This window comes from Dryobates pubescens, chromosome 27 (genome assembly GCF_014839835.1).
Source record: "Dryobates pubescens isolate bDryPub1 chromosome 27, bDryPub1.pri, whole genome shotgun sequence".
In the NCBI taxonomy this organism is placed as follows: Eukaryota; Metazoa; Chordata; class Aves; order Piciformes; family Picidae; genus Dryobates; species Dryobates pubescens.
The window spans coordinates 6,755,491-6,773,373 of NC_071638.1; the positions used below are offsets into that span (position 1 = coordinate 6,755,491).

General features: G+C 39.8%; 1 protein-coding gene across 2 annotated transcripts in view; it reads right to left on the reverse strand.

Moving 5' to 3' along the window:
* Nucleotides 1–7,102: 7,102 nt before the first annotated feature.
* SLC13A1 (solute carrier family 13 member 1) overlaps nt 7,103–17,883 on the reverse strand; it is a 52,444-nt gene continuing 41,663 nt past the window's right edge. For both annotated transcript variants that reach the window (XM_009896287.2, XM_054173817.1), the window contains exons 9-16: nt 15,162–15,281; nt 14,189–14,287; nt 13,999–14,100; nt 10,134–10,237; nt 9,258–9,367; nt 8,466–8,627; nt 7,403–7,540; nt 7,103–7,303 (exon numbers count right to left, since the gene is read on the reverse strand). In XM_009896287.2, the coding sequence (XP_009894589.2) occupies nt 7,160–7,303; nt 7,403–7,540; nt 8,466–8,627; nt 9,258–9,367; nt 10,134–10,237; nt 13,999–14,100; nt 14,189–14,287; nt 15,162–15,281 (979 nt within the window). In that variant the 3' untranslated portion in view covers nt 7,103–7,159. The remainder of the gene's footprint in view (nt 7,304–7,402; nt 7,541–8,465; nt 8,628–9,257; nt 9,368–10,133; nt 10,238–13,998; nt 14,101–14,188; nt 14,288–15,161; nt 15,282–17,883) is intronic.

The window sequence follows — 17,883 nt, forward strand, 5'->3', positions numbered from 1 at the left end:
CTACTGTCAGAAGACTATCTCCAGGGTTCTCTCAAGGGTGGTGCTTCCAAGCAGCAGTACAAGTTAAGGTGATGGGAGAGGCTGGATTAAGGTCCAGCTAAAATTTAGCTAATATTGGTTGTGACACAATTTGACAAGAGATCTGTTTGGCTGGACCAAGATTAGCTGTCCACTGCTTTGATACCTTTGAAGAGTAATCAGAGCAGATAGGAGTTTCTGTCTCTGATTTAGCTGGGTGGAGCTTTAGATTTCCTGTGATTTAGTCCCATCATGGCTGTGTAGCAGAAGCAGAAAGTTCCTACACTCTTGTCAAATTCATATAACAGACTTCACTGGCCTTACCAGCATCATGCCTAACACAACCTGTTTTTTTCAGTGTGGGCTCTAAAATCATCCATACAGCTTGAGATTGGGGGGCAATAGTCTGCAGGAGGGCACTGGAATTTCAGCTCTAATTATAAGGTTTTAGTCATAATTCACTATTATATGGAGGGTGTCACACACCTAAGAATTTAAACAATAGCTTTCAGAAACATCACTCAGGGGATATTGCCTAAGCCATGAATTCAATGGTTGCTACACTGAAAATATGCAGTGCAACTACGAAAGGGTTAATGGCTTACTGAAATTGAAGAATTGTTCTTAATGGAAGCAAACCTCCATCTGCTTTCACAGTGTGAACAGGGAAAATTATGGTACTATCCTTGCCATCCTTTTTTCCTTCTCCTCTGATGCATTATAATGGCATCTAAAGAAAGAACTAGCCAGCACACGGCTTTCTGTATTATGCAAACTGAACTTTTCAAACTCTGAAGGATGTCAGCAAAACTTGTCAGTCTTGTGCATGGATCATTACCATTTCTGAAAGGTGAGAGTCACAACTGCAGATTGCAGGTTAGCTGCTTTCTCTCTCTCCCTCTTCGCTTCTTCCCTGCTCCCTTGCCCTTCTCAACTATTTTCTGTTTCAGTTTGATATTATTTTTTTACTGTATTTTATTTGTGTGTATCAGCCTTCTGCTTCTTCAGCCATCATGTGGTACCTAATTATTCCCATATATTGTACAGGAGTTTTGGGAATGTAAGATGACAACCTCCAGTCCATTCTTGGAGCCTGACACCCAAACTTCCATGTTTGTCATAAGTGAACACAGCAGAACCCGAGGCCCTTCATTAAAAAATGAACAAATGAAATGCTTGGAAGTGACACTTCCAGCTATCCTTGTGGGTCTGTTCCAGCAATCGGACCTGAAATGATTCTTCCTGACTTCAAGGGGCTTTGAATCAGGTACCAGGCACTCAGAGACTATTTTGCCCAGATGTATTCATTGCTTTCTGATTTTCTAATGGAAGCATCAAGCAGTTAGAGACTGTGATGTATTTATTCTGTGTTTGTAGAGGAGCATAACAGAGAGCAGAATTTTTCCTATGACTGTTAATAAAGCCAGAAGACTTCTCTCCTTTTAAAATTTCACAAGTGGATTTTGTTTTAATATGCAGTAAGTTTTAATTATTATGATCTAATTGCAAAGTGAGTACTCTTCTCTGCCATGTGTATCAGATGTTGAGATATAACAATGAAAAAGTTTTAGCAAATCTCAGGTGCTTTTATTGAAAGATGAACTTTCTTCACAGACAATAACTTTAGCTCTCATTAATTTATCAATTAATACACATTGAACTGTACAGTATTTGGGAAATATGGAGGGTAAGTATTGTAGATGAAAGCTGTATAGAAATTGAGCATCATGCAGGTTACAGAAATGCTTCCAAAACCAGAAGGTATTAAGCAATAACGCTGGTAAGAGGTTCAGTAATTGTTAAAAACCATAAACCATCAAAACAGCTTTGTAGGGACAAAGATCTAGTCTGATAACTGGAATATTCTTTTGTTTTTCATTTACAGCTGCCAAGCGATCTGACTTCTGTGCAGACCTGACCACTGGGGAACATCATCCACCCCAGGAGCTCTGGGGCAGCAGGGTGTCTCCATCAAGGCAGTCAGCATCCTACTGTGGACTGCGAATGGCAAGGCAAGACACTGGACTTCTGTGCATCTAAGGGATCACTAGAAGCCATCCAGTCCTGCCAGCACCTGCACATAGCATACAAGTCTTTTGATTGTTGTATTTAGTAGGTACACTGGCTTGGTATCTATATCTAATAACAAAGTTGCAAGATGCAGGGTACAAAGTTGCAAGATGCAGGGTATAAAGCTTTTATCGCTATACTATTCCTGAGCTGCTGTGCTACATTGCTCCTCAGCAAGTCCTTGGGCTGCAGGTGGTTGACTTTAAATTCTTTGTAGGGATACCTACATTCTTTCCAGGGATACCTCACTCCATTCCATTGTGGCTCCTGCCAGTGTTTCCCTCCCGCTCATCAAGGTGCAGGATGGAGAAGGCAAACCTGGTTTTGATTAGGTGAGAGCAAAGGCGGTGGTGTTGCCATGCTGCTGAGCTGGTGGTGCTTGCAGTTCAGTCCCTCTTGCCAGTCCTTGATGTCCTTCTTCCTTGCTGTAGCTCAGACACCAAATGGAGAAGGGACTTGAGGAGAGTTCTGCAGAGCAAACACCTCTTCATCTGCCTGCTGCTCACACAGAAAATCTGACCCAATGCACATAAGAGAAGGGGGAGAAAAAGCCAGGCTTTTCAAACCATGACTGGCATCGTGGCTGCACCGGGAGACATATGAGAGGTTTGTTGCAGCACAAGATTCAGCCCCAGATTAAAAACTCTCCCCTATTCTAAACAAGTAAGCCTCCTGGAGTAAACAGACACAAATATTTCCTTTTAAAAGCATATAAGGGGATTTACACTGCAAGATTTATATGACTGTCCGGTTATAGCAAAAGAACAGTCAAGAACCTTTCTCCAGGGTTCACTTCTTTGTGGTTTCTGGTAATCCAAAAACACATCTTCCAGGAGCAAAGCGAAAATAAATTAAATATAGCATGGCCATAGAAAAGGAGAACAAAGCTCTGGCACGTGTCCCCTAATGCACTGCATGGCAAACGCTCCATTTAATTCATCAGGAATGGGACCACAAATAAATAGCAAGTCATAAATAATTCTTATATACCAATACAATACACTAATTAGACACCACTCAAACAAGGAAACAACCCCACACCATTTCATACGAAAATTATGCACAATGTAATTTATAAATAGTTCAGGTAGCCATCATATATTAATCAGCTCTTAAAATAGATACATCTCTGCCCTTTGCCACAATACACCGGACAAAGCAATTAGTATAACAGCAACATATGAAAAAGCACATATTCCAGTGGCAGTTAATATGATGCTCTATGCCTGCAGTCAGAGTCAAATCCATCTGTTGGGTACCCAGAGAGCAAACCACTGTCAAATTCTTTTTTTTTTTTCTGCATTTCAATACTCCCAGGTGAGCAAATTCTAGCAATGTTAACCTCTGCAATGCAGAGCTGTTCATTGTGGCTTAAACAGTTCTTAAAAGCTTAAAGAATACATTAGCCATAACAAAATTCCACTCAAAGACTGCATCTGACTTGTTCCTTGCACTTTCAGAAAGCAACGAAAAGAGCAAAATCCTGGTGAAACTCCACAGTCCCACTACTACCAACTCATTTATTCATGGCTGGTTTGCATACAGAATACAATCTGTCCAAAAATTCATGCTTGATTGTTTCAGTTTTGTCACAGATTTTGCTACATTAGCACAGTTGAGATGTGGGTCACCGAGAGGTTTTTTATCCCTCTTCATTTCCTTTCGATAGCTTATCAATATGGCCCAATGGATGAACGTACAGATCCCTCCCTTCCCTCTTTGCATATTATTTTCTACACACACAGACTGCAGTGAAAATATTATTATTTTTTTTAAAAGAGAATTATTAATTAAACATTTTTAATTTCTTTCTTGTTTAGTAAAGTATTTTACAAGATTCATAGAATTGTTTCTGTTGGAAAACACCTCTAAGATCATCAGATCCAACCATCAACACTAGGACCTCCTGAAGCGCTGTGTCTGCATGATTCTTTAACACCTCCAGGGACAATGATTCCACCACCTCCCTGGGCAACCTATCTGCCTTGAAAAAAATAGTTTAGAGAAATTCTGTTCAATATTATGCAGGGGTTCAGATGTGATGGACCTTTTAAATCATATTTTCTATGATGCCATGAGTATGTCAAATAGTAAAGCAAGTGAGATGCTGGTAATTCTCCAGCACAAACTGAACTTCAGCTTACACTGAAAACTGTATCACATACTGCAGTTGACAAATTCTGAAGCATTCTCTTCAATGGCTGAAAATGATTATTTTCTTCAATATACAACTTGAAGAGAAAATAGAGGTGTCAAAGCATGATTTCACAGAACAGTACATTCATGGTCCTCTGTAGGCTTCAGTGTTGTTTTCAAAGCTAAGGTTGCATCAGCCAGTTCTGTGCTGTGAACATAAACACAGCTTGGGGACAGCTCATAAGTGGTTAATATATTCCCTCGGGCTTAAAAACAGTTGCCACAAGATTATAATACTATAGTGGTGATTCTTTGCAGACCAGACCAGCAGAGACTGAAAGTACTACATTCATTGGAAGTGGTGAACAAAGAGAACTGTTACTCTTTTTTATGTTTCATAAACAAAATAGAAGCACATTTACACACAGAAAGAAACTGTCTCAAATAAAAGAAGAAAAATTAGTCAGTTCCACTAAAATGAGCATGATATGTTTGTTCTTTTGTTTACAGACAAAACATTTCACCACAAGGACAGTAAAGCACTGAAGAACATTGCCCAGGGAAGTTGTGCAGCCTGCATCTTGGAGAGTTTCAGGATGTGACTAGACAAATACCTGAGCAACCTGGGCCCAATTCAATGCTCACCTCGCTTTGTGCAAGAGGCTGAACAAGATGGTCTTCTGAGATCCCTTCCTCTTACAATATTCTATGATTCACTGTTACGAGTGCTCTTGAATGATCTGACATAACTGAAAAGCTGATACCTTGGAACCTTAAAGTAAGAGCACTCTCTTAACTTTTTCACCTCTCTAAGACTGAAGGAGCAAAGGCCTACATAAACCACGAGCTCCTTGTTTCTCTGGTGCACATCCTTCTGGTAAAATCCTGTCTGATATAATCCAAGGTGTATATCTTGGGTTAGATACTTGCGTAAGCATTTTCCTCTAGTACTTGATGAATTAGAGGCTTTTTTTAGCCAGGAATTCCAAATCTGTAATCACAATCATTACTGCGGGGGATCAGTTCATGCTATGTTTATAGTGGCAGTTACTGATTGGCCTAGTCATGGGCATAGCCCTGTTTTGCCAAGCATTGTATAAACAACACCAAAGCAAAGAGGGAGGGGAAGGGAAGGGAAGGGAAGGGAAGGGAAGGGAAGGGAAGGGAAGGGAAGGGAAGGGAAGGGAAGGGAAGGGAAGGGAAGGGAAGGGAAGGGAAGGGAAGGGAAGGGAAGGGAAGGGAAGGGAAGGGAAGGGAAGGGAAGGGAAGGGAAGGGAAGGGAAGGGAAGGGGGGGGAAGGGGGGGAAGGGAAGGGGGGGAGGGGGGGGGGAGGGGAAAGTGGCCATCCTAAAGAGATAGCTACCTCAGGCTGAAAAGCAGGTTGGCATGTACACATAGAAATTGTCATGAAGACATTGTCGTGAAGAAAAAGCGCTTCTTTAAAAACCACTTGAAGCTTGATCTGCAGCTAGTAGCTAATGGAAGCAAATTACATGTATGATAATCCTATGCACTGTATTCTGGCATTAGAGAAGTTGCAGACATCTTTATGCTAAATATGCACTATTAAAAATAGATGTAAACCGTCTAATGACAAACCAAAAGCGCTTTGCTGTTGTCGTTGTTAGGAAAGATGGATCATTTACGCTATCTGTAAATGACAGAATAAGATTTACAGCCATCATAGATGTGCCCCAAGGAATGACTCAAGCTGAATACATGCAGCTTTCACTCAGACTATTGACTAAACACTCTTTACAAATTGTTATGGATCTTTCCAACAGGTGAAAACAACAATGTTGTAATCCTTACTGTGAAAAAAACATTTAACAACAATCATTTGAAGGTATCTTCGAACTGGAACTTCCAGTCTGACTACATTGCGCTGCTTTGTGTTTACAGCATTGAAATGCCATCTGTCCTGTAGAGGTCAGAAACCTCCTGGTGAAGATGCACTATAGTCTTGTCTGATGGGTTGAGTGTCACATGTTCAGCACTGTGTCTTATCCTGTAATTCATCAAGGGGATATATCTCTACTTTAGGCAAAGGTATGATGATGTGCCATCCCTGGAGGTGTTTAAGACCAGGCTGGACGAGGCTCTGGCCTGCCTGATCTTGTGTGGGGTGTCCCTGCCCATGGCAGGGGGGTTGGAACTAGATGATCCTTGTGGTCCCTTCCAACCCTGACTGGTACTATGATACTATGATACCATGATAATTTAGTGTCCATTCGTACAGATCAATTTGGATCTAGCAACATATGTCTGTCCAGAAAAATACTAAACAACAACACCACGTTTCAGCGAGGTCCTGGAGGAGGTAGACTAAATACATGTTTAAGTATGTATCCTCCTTCCAGATTACAAGGTGCTTAGTAGATAAAGTGCTGTGTAAGTGATCATGCTGGTCTTTTCCATTTTCTGTGCATTTTTGACAGGTCTGTAAACGCTACGTTCGAGGCAATCCCCTACCTGATCTTTTGTTTGCTCTCAACACCATTTCAAACGGTGTTTGAATCTAGAACACAGAAAACCAATATATTCTCTGACAAACTCCAAGTATCACCAAAGTAGTTGTAAGAAAATGTATTCAAAATAATAAAAGCTAAATCCCACTGTTTTACTGTCCTGAGAATGGGGGCAAACTGCCAGTGATGAGGGCTATGCCCATTTATTTTTTTCCTTCATAACATGAAGATGTAAAAATTCAGACTAGCTGAATTAGATTAGAAACTAGCTTTATGATATTATTTCCTGACTAGACTCTCAGACTGGATCATCATTCTCTGGAACAGTGAAATATGTCATTATCAGTGATGTAGGTCTCTATCATTGTGGTGAAAAAAAACACTTTAAGTGACTCACCACACCAGTGGAAAACAAAAGAAATAAAACCAATCCAAATCAATGCTCAGAATATTTTTTTTCCTTTTCTTTACAGCCCAGTGCTATTTGTAGAAGGAATGTTTGGTGCCCAACTTGGGTAGTTATAGAGGTCAAACATAGGCACTATCCATGTCATAATTGCAAGCATAACTACAGCAACTCCGATGATGTTAATGCCCAAACCAGCTTTCACCTAAAGGAGAGGAAAAAGAAAGCAGAAACTCACATCAAGACACTGAATAGTTTTTTAAGTGCTAAAAATCTCCTTTAGGGAATTTTGCTTGAAACTTACCATGTCCATAATAGTTAAATGACCATATGAAAATACAATGGCATTTGCTGGGTTTGCAACAGGGAGCAGGAATGCAAAGGAAGTACACAAGGTAGCAGGTATCAAAATGAAAAGCGGATTCACATGAATGGCTTCAGCCTATTGTAAAATAGAACAGCTGTCAAGGGACACATTTGGCAAATGAAATACATAAATACAAACCTATTACACTAATAAGTGAACTGTGACCAGAATTGCTGGTTTAAAATAATGAAAAATAACCTTTTCTGATGATTCATTTCTAAGACTGTATCTGGGAATTCTTCAGAGGAGAAAAGGTGATTCTAACACAGAATAGCTACTGAACTTGAAATTCACACCTGATGTTTTCTAGTTGTAGTCAAGAACATAAAATAAAACCATTACAAAGAATGTGCACACTGCATAAGGATTAAAAGGGGAAAAAAAAACCTGCAAGAAAGATGAAAAAATTTGAATTTGTATATAATATGAAGCAGAGACTCAAAGAAGTGAAGACTAAGATTTCTTTGTAAGAGAGGGAAAGGTCATTAATATATGCCTAGGCTGTCCAAGAGGAAAATCTACAGACCAAAAGATGATCAGTAAGCTTTGAAGAAAAAGAAAGAACTGGGTATTATAATAAGGCTGAAGAGAAGAAAGGACGAAATTGAGCTAAGGAGAGAAGAAATGACAATTGCATATAAAGTGCATCTATTAGTCCTCTCTTTAGTGACAGACCGAAATCTGCAGTGTAACCATTGTCACTGGAGGTGTGGTCCTGAAGAAACCCTAGGAGAGCTCTCCTTTTGAAGGGCTTCAGTTATTTGAGAATAGGAATAACAAAGTCCATTTTTCTAGAGTTGAACCTTAACCTAATTTTACTGAATTTTCAGGATCTGTTGTTGTAAGATAGCCTCAAAACAACAAATCCAATGCACAACAGAGCAGAACAAAAGGATGCATGATTTTATGAAGACTTTTAAAACCAGCTTCTTTGAGCAGCTGTGCAATTACATAGATGATAGAGCAGGTTCTGATTAAAAACTACCTGTGTTGTACTCACCAAAGGAGACAGTATGGGCAAAAATATCGTAATGGTAGCTGGATTGCTGGCCACTTCCGTTACTGAAGTGACAATAAGGCACGAGATCAGGATAACCAGCCACAAGGGTAATGATCCTAGGGGGGTCAATTTACTTGCTACCCAATCAGAAAGTTTTGAAACCTGCACAAGGAATATGACAACATGATTATGCTTAACAAATAACTGAAAAGGAAATGTCATAAATCACATAGAACAGAAATCTAGCTGTCTGCTAATTGTAAAGTATGTGTAAAAGAAGGAAAGAAAAATAATTTGAAATATTCTCCATGGTATTTTTTTCACATGTTCTTAAGTGCATTTTTTCCAATTCAGTGATGTTCTATGGGAACCCATGAAAACTTTATTTTTCTTTATATTTTCACCTCTGAGCCATTTATAGGAGTCATAATCAGGAAATTGTAATGCAGGGTATACCAGGCTTCATAATCAGTTTGGGCCCAGACCTGCTTGATTTACTAGACTTGCCAGTGGGGCTCCACATGGGAGATAACTCAGTGACGCAGCACATTAATCCTAAGGCTTTTAAAACTGTGTGTTTGCACTACTCATACCACTGTCAGATTTAAATTAAATAACAAACAGTAGTCATCATTGTGCAGTGCTTGAAGACAAAGCCAAGTCCCGATTTTGTGACTCTGTTTTCTGAATGTCTTAAATACAACTATCTGAAACGACTGAATTCATTGTGTGCCCGAATTGCTCCTGACGTGGCCATGCTAATTGTTCAGTGTCTTCTATACATTGCATTACCTCGCAGCCGTCTGCCAGTGCAAACCCACCACCAACAAGAATAGCTATTTCCCAAGGCATGCATGACTGAAATTCCTTCCAAGTAATCAGAGGAGTGTAACCAAAAACAGCTAGAGAAAAATAAATAAATAAATAAACAAAAGCAAAGGGAAACACACACACACACACATGCACATCCCCACCTCCCATTTGAAAACATATTGAGAAATGTCTTGAAATGATCCCTCTGAGGAAGCACTTGGGAAATATTGAAATGCAAAGTTTCATCATATGAATAATATCAGGCAAGTTTTCAACATGAACAACCTACACTTGGTGGGACAGAACCTTAGTTGCTTTAAACTGTCACAGCCTGAAGACAATACAGCTATAATGGTTTCCACTAATGGAGCATTGACCCCCTCCCCTTCTTCCCTCTGTGGAGAATAGCTACACGATATCAATGAGTTTAATTTACTCAAACTGCACTATTCAAAGACATTGCTGAGTAAATGCTGTTTCACTTAGACCCATTTAGGTTCCCTGTGAACCTCCAGATCTCATTGATTTCTGCTGCAGAATTCAATGTATAAAGAGGAGAAGCTGGAGGTATAATTTAGTCAGGGCAAATGGACCTGTTTACCATGCTGAATTTTATAGGGCACCTTAAATAAGCAATAACTTTTTCACAAAATAAACTCTGCTGCTTGCCCTTGCTTAATTGTGGGCACTGATTTCCAGACCAGGGATGCTTTATATCCCATTAAGATATTATCCTATATCAAAACTGTAACATTAGTATTTAACTAAATTCCTCTAACAAGTGCAATAAACTGCATTTATGATAACATCTTAGATAACTTATTGTAGTAAAATCCATATCAAAATATACTCAACTGGTTTCTCCATTTGAAGTTCTAGACAATGTTTTTGCTGGAATAATAAAGAACAGGAGGCCTATCACTAAGGCAGTTGTTGAATCTGTTGCATAGCCTTTATACCTAAGGAGAAGTTAAGAAGAAAAAACATTAATATCTATAGTTAGGAGTAGGGGGGGAAAGTGAGGAGGATGATGGCATGGCAGAAAGGAGAGGTTATGAACTGACCATGACCCCATATTCCCCACCTCTGCACTACTTGGTGCAGTAGAAACAGGTAGAGGAGTAAGAAATGAAGGAGTGAAGTTGAGCCAGTACAGATGGGGGGTTGGAGAAAGGTATTTTACTTTTGGTCTTTGTTTCTGACCATCCAACTCTATTTTAATTGGCAATTTAATTGTCCTCAAATCAAGTCCCTTTGTCCTATAAGGCAGCAAAAAATCTGTTGATTACTGAGATCACAGGATCACAGAACCATTCAGGTTGGAAAAGACCCTCAGGATCAGCAAGTCCAACGCAGAACCCTACTCTACAAAGTTCACCCCTAAACCATAGCTCCAGGCACCACATCCAAACGACCTTTAAACACATCCAGGGTTGGTGACTCAATCACCTCCCTGGGCAGCACATTCCAATGCCTGACCACTCTTTCTGTGAAAAAAATTTTCCTGATGGCCAGTCTAAACCTACTCAGTCATAGCTTGAGGCCATTTCCTCTTGTTCTATCACTAATTACCTATGAGAAGAGACCAGAACCAGCTGCTCTATGACGTCCTTTCAGATAGTTGTAGAGAGCAATGAGGTCTCCCCTCACCCTCCTCTTTTCCAAACTAACCATTCCCAGCTCCTTCAGTCACTCTTCAGAAGATTTATTCTCCAGGCCATTCACCAGCTTTGTTGCCCTCCTCTGCACTCAATCCAACACCTCCACATCTCTCTTGTATTGAGGTGCCCAAAACTGGACACAGTACTCAAGGTGTGGCCTCACCAGGGCTGAGTACAAGGGGACGAGATCTCACAATGTAGAGAACAGAGCTGTGGGCCAGGGTACATAGTAACTCTGTACTGGAAGTAACAAAAGGAATAAAACATGCAGAAAACAGAAAGAATTCACTCCCACAATAAAGTGAGGAAGAATGAGGGAAGCAGACCTTGCATATATCAGCTGCAATCAGCTGCAGCCCCATGCTGAACTTTCTGTTTCTTACGAGGTTCATAAAGTCTGAGCCAAAGGCCAGTTTGAAACTTCTCTAATTGAAGCTAATACCCTGCATCCTGGAATCAGGCCAGGAAGGAAACTGCTGTAGGTAGCAGAAATGACGTGTGATCCTGTACTGTCAACAGATGGGCAGGAAACAGGAGCTTTTACCCTGTGCTGCTCTCTGTATTGTCATACAACATTTATTACAACACCCTGCTATCTGTCCCCAGAGGGAGGTAACAGGAGATCAGGGCAGGCCAGTAAGGATTAGATTTTAAGATATTTATGACACCTTCTTAGAAAAACTAACTAGTAAAGGTAATGTATATTTGAAAGGCATCTGATAACGCTGCTTTAAAATTAGCTCTATGAGATACTGATAGAGCACAAATGTGGATCAAAAATTAGATGATATTTCAGTAAGTAGCCCTTAAAAAGTGGGGAGGTATCATAATTAAATGGCAATATTTCTGCAAGAAAGAAATAAAAAGATCAGTGCTTGTATTTTTCAGTGCTTGTATCATAAAAGGATATTCCAGGGGCTGGGAACATGAACATGTGTGGTGAGAGTGATGGGGAATTATTTCTTGGAGCAAAACTTTCAGTGGTCAATTTAGTTTGTCAAAACAAAGCTCACACTGTGATATAATTAAACCAGATATGTATATCCTTAAAGCACCTATCACAGAAAAGCCATAAAGACAAAACCAGATGGCTGGAAGCTATATTGAGATAGAAGAAAAGGTGCAAGTTTGTCTCGTTTGGTTTGGCAGCAGAGATGATTATCTACCACTACAGATCATCAAGGAAGGTGGTCAAGTCAAAATCTGAGGAACCTGTACTTGGCTGCTCTGAAATCAAGCCTGGCTGCTTTCTGGAAATTTGTGTTCTAATTAAGTAAAACTACACCAGGCTTGACACACACAACAATGTAGCTGCCCTGATCTTTAGCATTGTAGAATAAATGAACTACCTTGCGCAGAACCTGTAAGCACATTTGCTTAGAAGATATTCTGCGTTTCCCTGCCAGCGAACAAGATCCTCAGATGATGGTATCTAGACAACTTCTAATAGACAAATGTGGATCTCTGCACTGAAGTAATTAATTTGAGCCACAAGTTTCATATCTGAAAGGCTGTTTGAAATATCTGTTTTTCAGTATAACATGTATCTCATTAAATGGTGTTTGAAGAGTACTGAATGTTAATACGAAGCAAAGCCAGCCTGATTGCTTAGCTAGCTGATTGCTTGATTAGGTCAACACTTCAAAACCCCTTCAAGAATAGAACATTTCATATGAGATAATGATCACCTCTTTTATTGTTATAAGGGGGGAAAAAAAGACCCTTTGCAATGTTTTGTGTAATTAAAAAGCAAATACTTGTAAACCAATTTTAGTGTCTACTATTTTTTTAATTAATATTTTAATATTTTTACACCAAATAACTTTGTAACATCCTCTACCAGACTTTATGGCAGAGCACTGGGGAGAGTGTGTGAGGCTATGAATGGTGGGGGTATATTTAAAGACAGAAGGAACGATGGATAAATGTTCACATGTGAGGAGAACAGAATGGAAAATTACCATCCAAATCCATCATGGGCCTTTGACCCTTCTAGTAATAAATACTACATCTAGAAGGACCTAAGTAGCACAAAGTCTCACTCCTCTCAATACTCCAGAGCAAAACCCAGACCTTTGTCACAGAACAACAGAATTGATATTACAGCAGTAACAGCAAGAGAACAGGATATAGCACATTATTGCAGCTTGTTGCAAGAGTCACTGATTTATCAGGGAGACAGTTCTAAGTGATCCTGGGGAAGGAAATGTGCAACCAAGCTGCAGCAGAGGGAAAAAAACCCAACCCATATATAGTTCCTGAATTGTTCCTGGCTTTTGGGTGGTTAGTGGAACTGTGACATTGAGAAAGTTATGTATGAAGAGATAGTAATATATATCATATATCATTTAGAGGACACAGTCTCAGGCTGCACCAGGGGAGGTTTAGGTTGGATGTTAGGAAAAAGTTCTATACAGAGAGAGTGATTGCCCATTGGAATGGGCTGCCTGGGGAGGTGGTGGAGTCGCCGTCATTGGAGGTGTTCAGGAGGAGACTTGATGGGGTGCTTGGTGCAGTGGGTTAGTTGTTTAGGTGGTGTTGGATTGGTTGATGGGTTGGACGCGATGATCTTGAAGGTCTCTTCCAACCTGGTTTATTCTATGTATTCTATGTATTCTATGTATCATTAAGTAGAGCTGTCAAAGTAGGGGATGTTGGCCTGTATGCATGGAAGTGTGGCTATCACTAAAGGCAGCAAATAAAAAAGTTCTGACCAAAGATTTATTCTTGAATTTGATGAGGAAGTAGGATATTGTAACATCAATCATTATGCATTTTCCTCCACTGCATGAAATCTAACATCTAGGCATAATCCCTCTAAGCAGGCACTTTATTTTGTTCTGTAATGGATTTAGCACATTTCAGACATTGAACATAGGCATGTGTGAAACTGTGGGACTTTAACTAATTTGTATATGTTATAAAGGTTTTAAACAACTTCAACCTGGACTATTAGTCGAGTATTGATCTCATTTTATTTGTATTTAAATTGAGAGGAAGAGAAAGTATGTAACTAAGACACAGTGCAGTTGGTGGTGGTGCATCATAAAGTTACTTACTTTGGGAAAAGTGAAGACCACCCTGGGATGAAGCCAGGCTCTCTGGTGAACCACAGCAGGGTCATTAAAATGAATAGGACGAGTGTAACAATTTCTGGGTAGCTATAGAAGAAACAGATGGGTTATATACTTTCCTGAATTCATCTTTGGATTTACACATTCTGGTTTGTGGATTTATAGTTTGACGTACCTCATTGGTCCAAGCTTCTTATACTCCTCCTGAATCACCTGTGCAGAAGCCTCTTCTCTAGCTGTTTTCTTTTTGCCACACTTGAACATGTTTTTAAAACTGGAATATAAATCAGTAACATTGAATGATACATTAAAAGTGTACACAGAAAGCAAGTCCAACATTTCTGGTTACAAATGGTGCTCCACAAAAGCAAAATTGTCGCTTCACAATTCGGTATCTACCATTTAATTATCACACACCAAACTGAGCATACTTGAATTGCTTGGCAAGCCCAGCGGGGGATTGATAGAGGCAGCAACAAAATGTGTCCTTTGCTTATTTGCCCAGGAAGAAGGAAACTTTAATTATGGGAACTAATTGAAACAATCAAATACGTAACCTAGCTATTTATTGAAAGTCACCTATGACTTTGTTTTACTTTGGCTTGTAATGAAAAAGTTTCTCTCGTATTAGTAGCTCGCAGATGGATCAGAAGACTATTTGCTATGAGCTAGGTTTTCATTCTTGAATAGGATGTTTACACACTGTTAAAAACAACACTATTGAGACAAACAAGAAAAATGAAACAACACATGTTCACACATAGAGTGGTAAGTCTCTGCTTAAAAGCAGACAATCTCACTCTACATCTCTTGCACAATAAGTAGCTACATAATATTGAAAGACAGGTGCCCCCATTGTTACCTCTGCAGATATTAATGAACTTATGGAGAATATGGCTTTGAAAAATTAGCCCAAACCAAGGATTGTCCTCTCCAAAATCTTTAAAACACTGGGCTAAGTAGTCATGTATTAGTATTTTAGAAAATTCTTGTTCCATCTAGGGGCTCAGCCACACTAACAAAGATCCAAAATCACTGTTGTTGTATTATCTTCCTATCAAGCCAGTTAAACTTTGGTGCAATATTTATTCCTGCTATAAAGTATCTCTTATCAACCTTTAATTTTATTGATTACAACATTTACTTACTCAAACCCAAGGAAAAGCCACTGGAGCCAAAGCCAGGAGAGCATCAGGATAACAACTGTGATAGGGATGGAAAGGATAAACCAGGATCCAAAATTGATGCACTGGCAATCTGGGTAACGTCTGGATAAAAATAAAACAAAACTTCAGCTGAGCTTTGCAAAGGAATGAAGACTTGTGAGAAGGGCCAGAAAACCTTGCTTCAAAAGATTGCTTCTGGATGGCAGCTGATTTCAGCATGAGATGGCCTCTGGCGTCTTCTTCACTCACCCTTCCATCCTGTTCCTGATCATCGTGACCAGTTGTGCCAGTTATTTGGCCATTGGATCAGAAACAGGTTGGGGGATCTGACTGCAATCTAGGTGTGTCTAGCCTGAGTTAGGTTAGGCATGGAAGGGCCACTCACAGCCTTGAGGACCGTAAGAATGACAAAGAAACAAAACTTGAGGAAAAGCAGCAATTTGAGACAAGACTTTAGCACAAGGTAACATACACAGAGGAGCAAGGTCCCATGAGGTTAGAAGACAGCAGTGAAGATAACTCTGAGATTTGCATTGTTTAAAGTTCCATAAGGGATTCAAAACTGAGTAAATAAAAAATTATTATTACTAATTTCCAGGAAAGGATGGGATGTTCTTTTGTTAGGCGGATTTTGCCTGCTGTCACTTTGTCTCTTTGAGGCTATCTTAGTCCATTGTGTACTGATGTGGGCCGTTCAGCCAGAGGTCTCCTTGTCATGTACATTTAAGAAAAGAAATGGACTTTGGTTTTCTGAAAGAAATTTATTTACTGTTAAACAAGATAGATGCCAGACAGGCAAAAAGGCCAGGTAACTGTATTTTGTGTTGCAGTTTACTTTATGAACAGAATTTCCTTTGACCACCTCCAGCTCTACTGAGAGCTTTTAGTGCTAAAAAAATGAGAAAAAAAAATCTGCTCTCCTTGAACAGCCTCCCTCCTTGATGCAAAAATCAGATGGAAAGGAAATCACCATGTCCAGAGGCTGTAGTGATTGTTTCTAATTATTAGCCAACCTATTGTTTTTCAGGACTTTCTAGAAGAAAAGTAATTTTGATTGTCATAAAGGATTTGATTGGCTTTGCAGAAGTAAATGCTTTTTATGAACACTGTCTCAAGTATTGTGCAAATTTAAAAGCTGATCTATATCCATTATGATATTTACATATGTTGCAATTAAAGTGCCAGCAGAGACTTCCAGTCCTACCCAGCTCTTGAGTGGAATCTTGAATTGCTTTAAATTGCAACAGTACATAATGATGAGTCAGTGAAACTGGAACAGTAAAAAACAATGTGCTTTGGTATATAATTTATTGATTGTGTGGCTATTCAGTTTTTATCACAAGATTAGAGATACCAATTTCTGAATGCATCAGTGAATTCCAAGATAGAGAAGAAAACTGACATCAGCATAGCAATGACTGAACATTTCATCACTTGCTAAAGTGTTGATGATTTTTCCTGAATTACATGTGATGATCCTTTAATGAGCAACAAGACAAGCTCTTGAAAAACTCATACTGAAAAGTTGATTCCATTATAAAATGTCAAAATATTGTGGCCAGCAAATTTGTGTAGGGCTGAAGGCATATGTATTTCTAGTAATCATAATATTCTTCATCTCCAGAGCAAATATTTCTCAGGTAGACTGAATGATTGATTTAAATTACTTTTTAAATGGCTTTTATATAGTGTTGGTTGGACTATCTTCTATTGTTAGATTATCTACTCTGAGTCTTGCCCAAGACAATGATGGATAGAATACAGGGAACTGTTTATTTTCTAGACCCATTTTCCTCCATTTACAGTGACTGGATGACAGTAGCAATAAACTTTTTCCAGCCAAACACAACATATTTGGTAAGCAGAGCAAATCCAGAGAACCACAACAACCCCATGCAGCAGTATAGGCTGGGGTCAGAGTGGCTGGAGAGCATCCAAACAGAAAGGGACCTGGGGGTACTGATTGACAGCTGGATGAACATGAGCCTGCAGTGTGCCCAGGTGGCCAAGAAGGCAAATGGCATCCTGGCATGCATCAAGAATAGTGTGGCCAGTAGGAACAGGGAAGTCATTATGCCCCTGTACTCAGCACTGGTTAGGCCACGCCTTGAGTCCTGTGTCCAGTTCTGGGCCCCTCAATTTAAGAAGGACATTGAGACTCTTGAACATGCCCAGAGAAGGGCAATGAGGCTGGGGAGAGGCCTCAGGCACAAGCCCTACGAGGAGATGATGAGGGAGCTGGGATTGTTTAGCCTGGAGAAGAGGAGGCTCAGAGGAGACCTTATTGCTCTCTACAACTACCTGAAGGGAGGCTGTAGCCAGGTGGGGTTTGGTCTCTTCTCCCAGGTAACCAGCACCAGAACAAGAGGACACAGTCTAAAGCTGTGCCAGGGGAAGTTTAGGCTCAAGGTGAGGAGAAAGTTCTTCACTGAGAGAGTTGTTAGCCTTTGGAATGTGCTGCCCAGGGAGGTGGTGGAGTCACCATCCCTGGAGGTGTTCAAGAGGGGATTGGATGTGGCACTTGGTACCATGGTTTAGTAGTCATGAGGTATTGGGTGACAGGTTGGACTTGATGATCATTGAGGTCTTTTACGACCTTTTTGATTGTATGACTCTATGATTCTATGATTATTCCGTTAATGACTTTTATAAAATTGCTTAGGTTGTCAAAAATATAAAAGCCAAGTTTGGTTCTTTGTGTTGG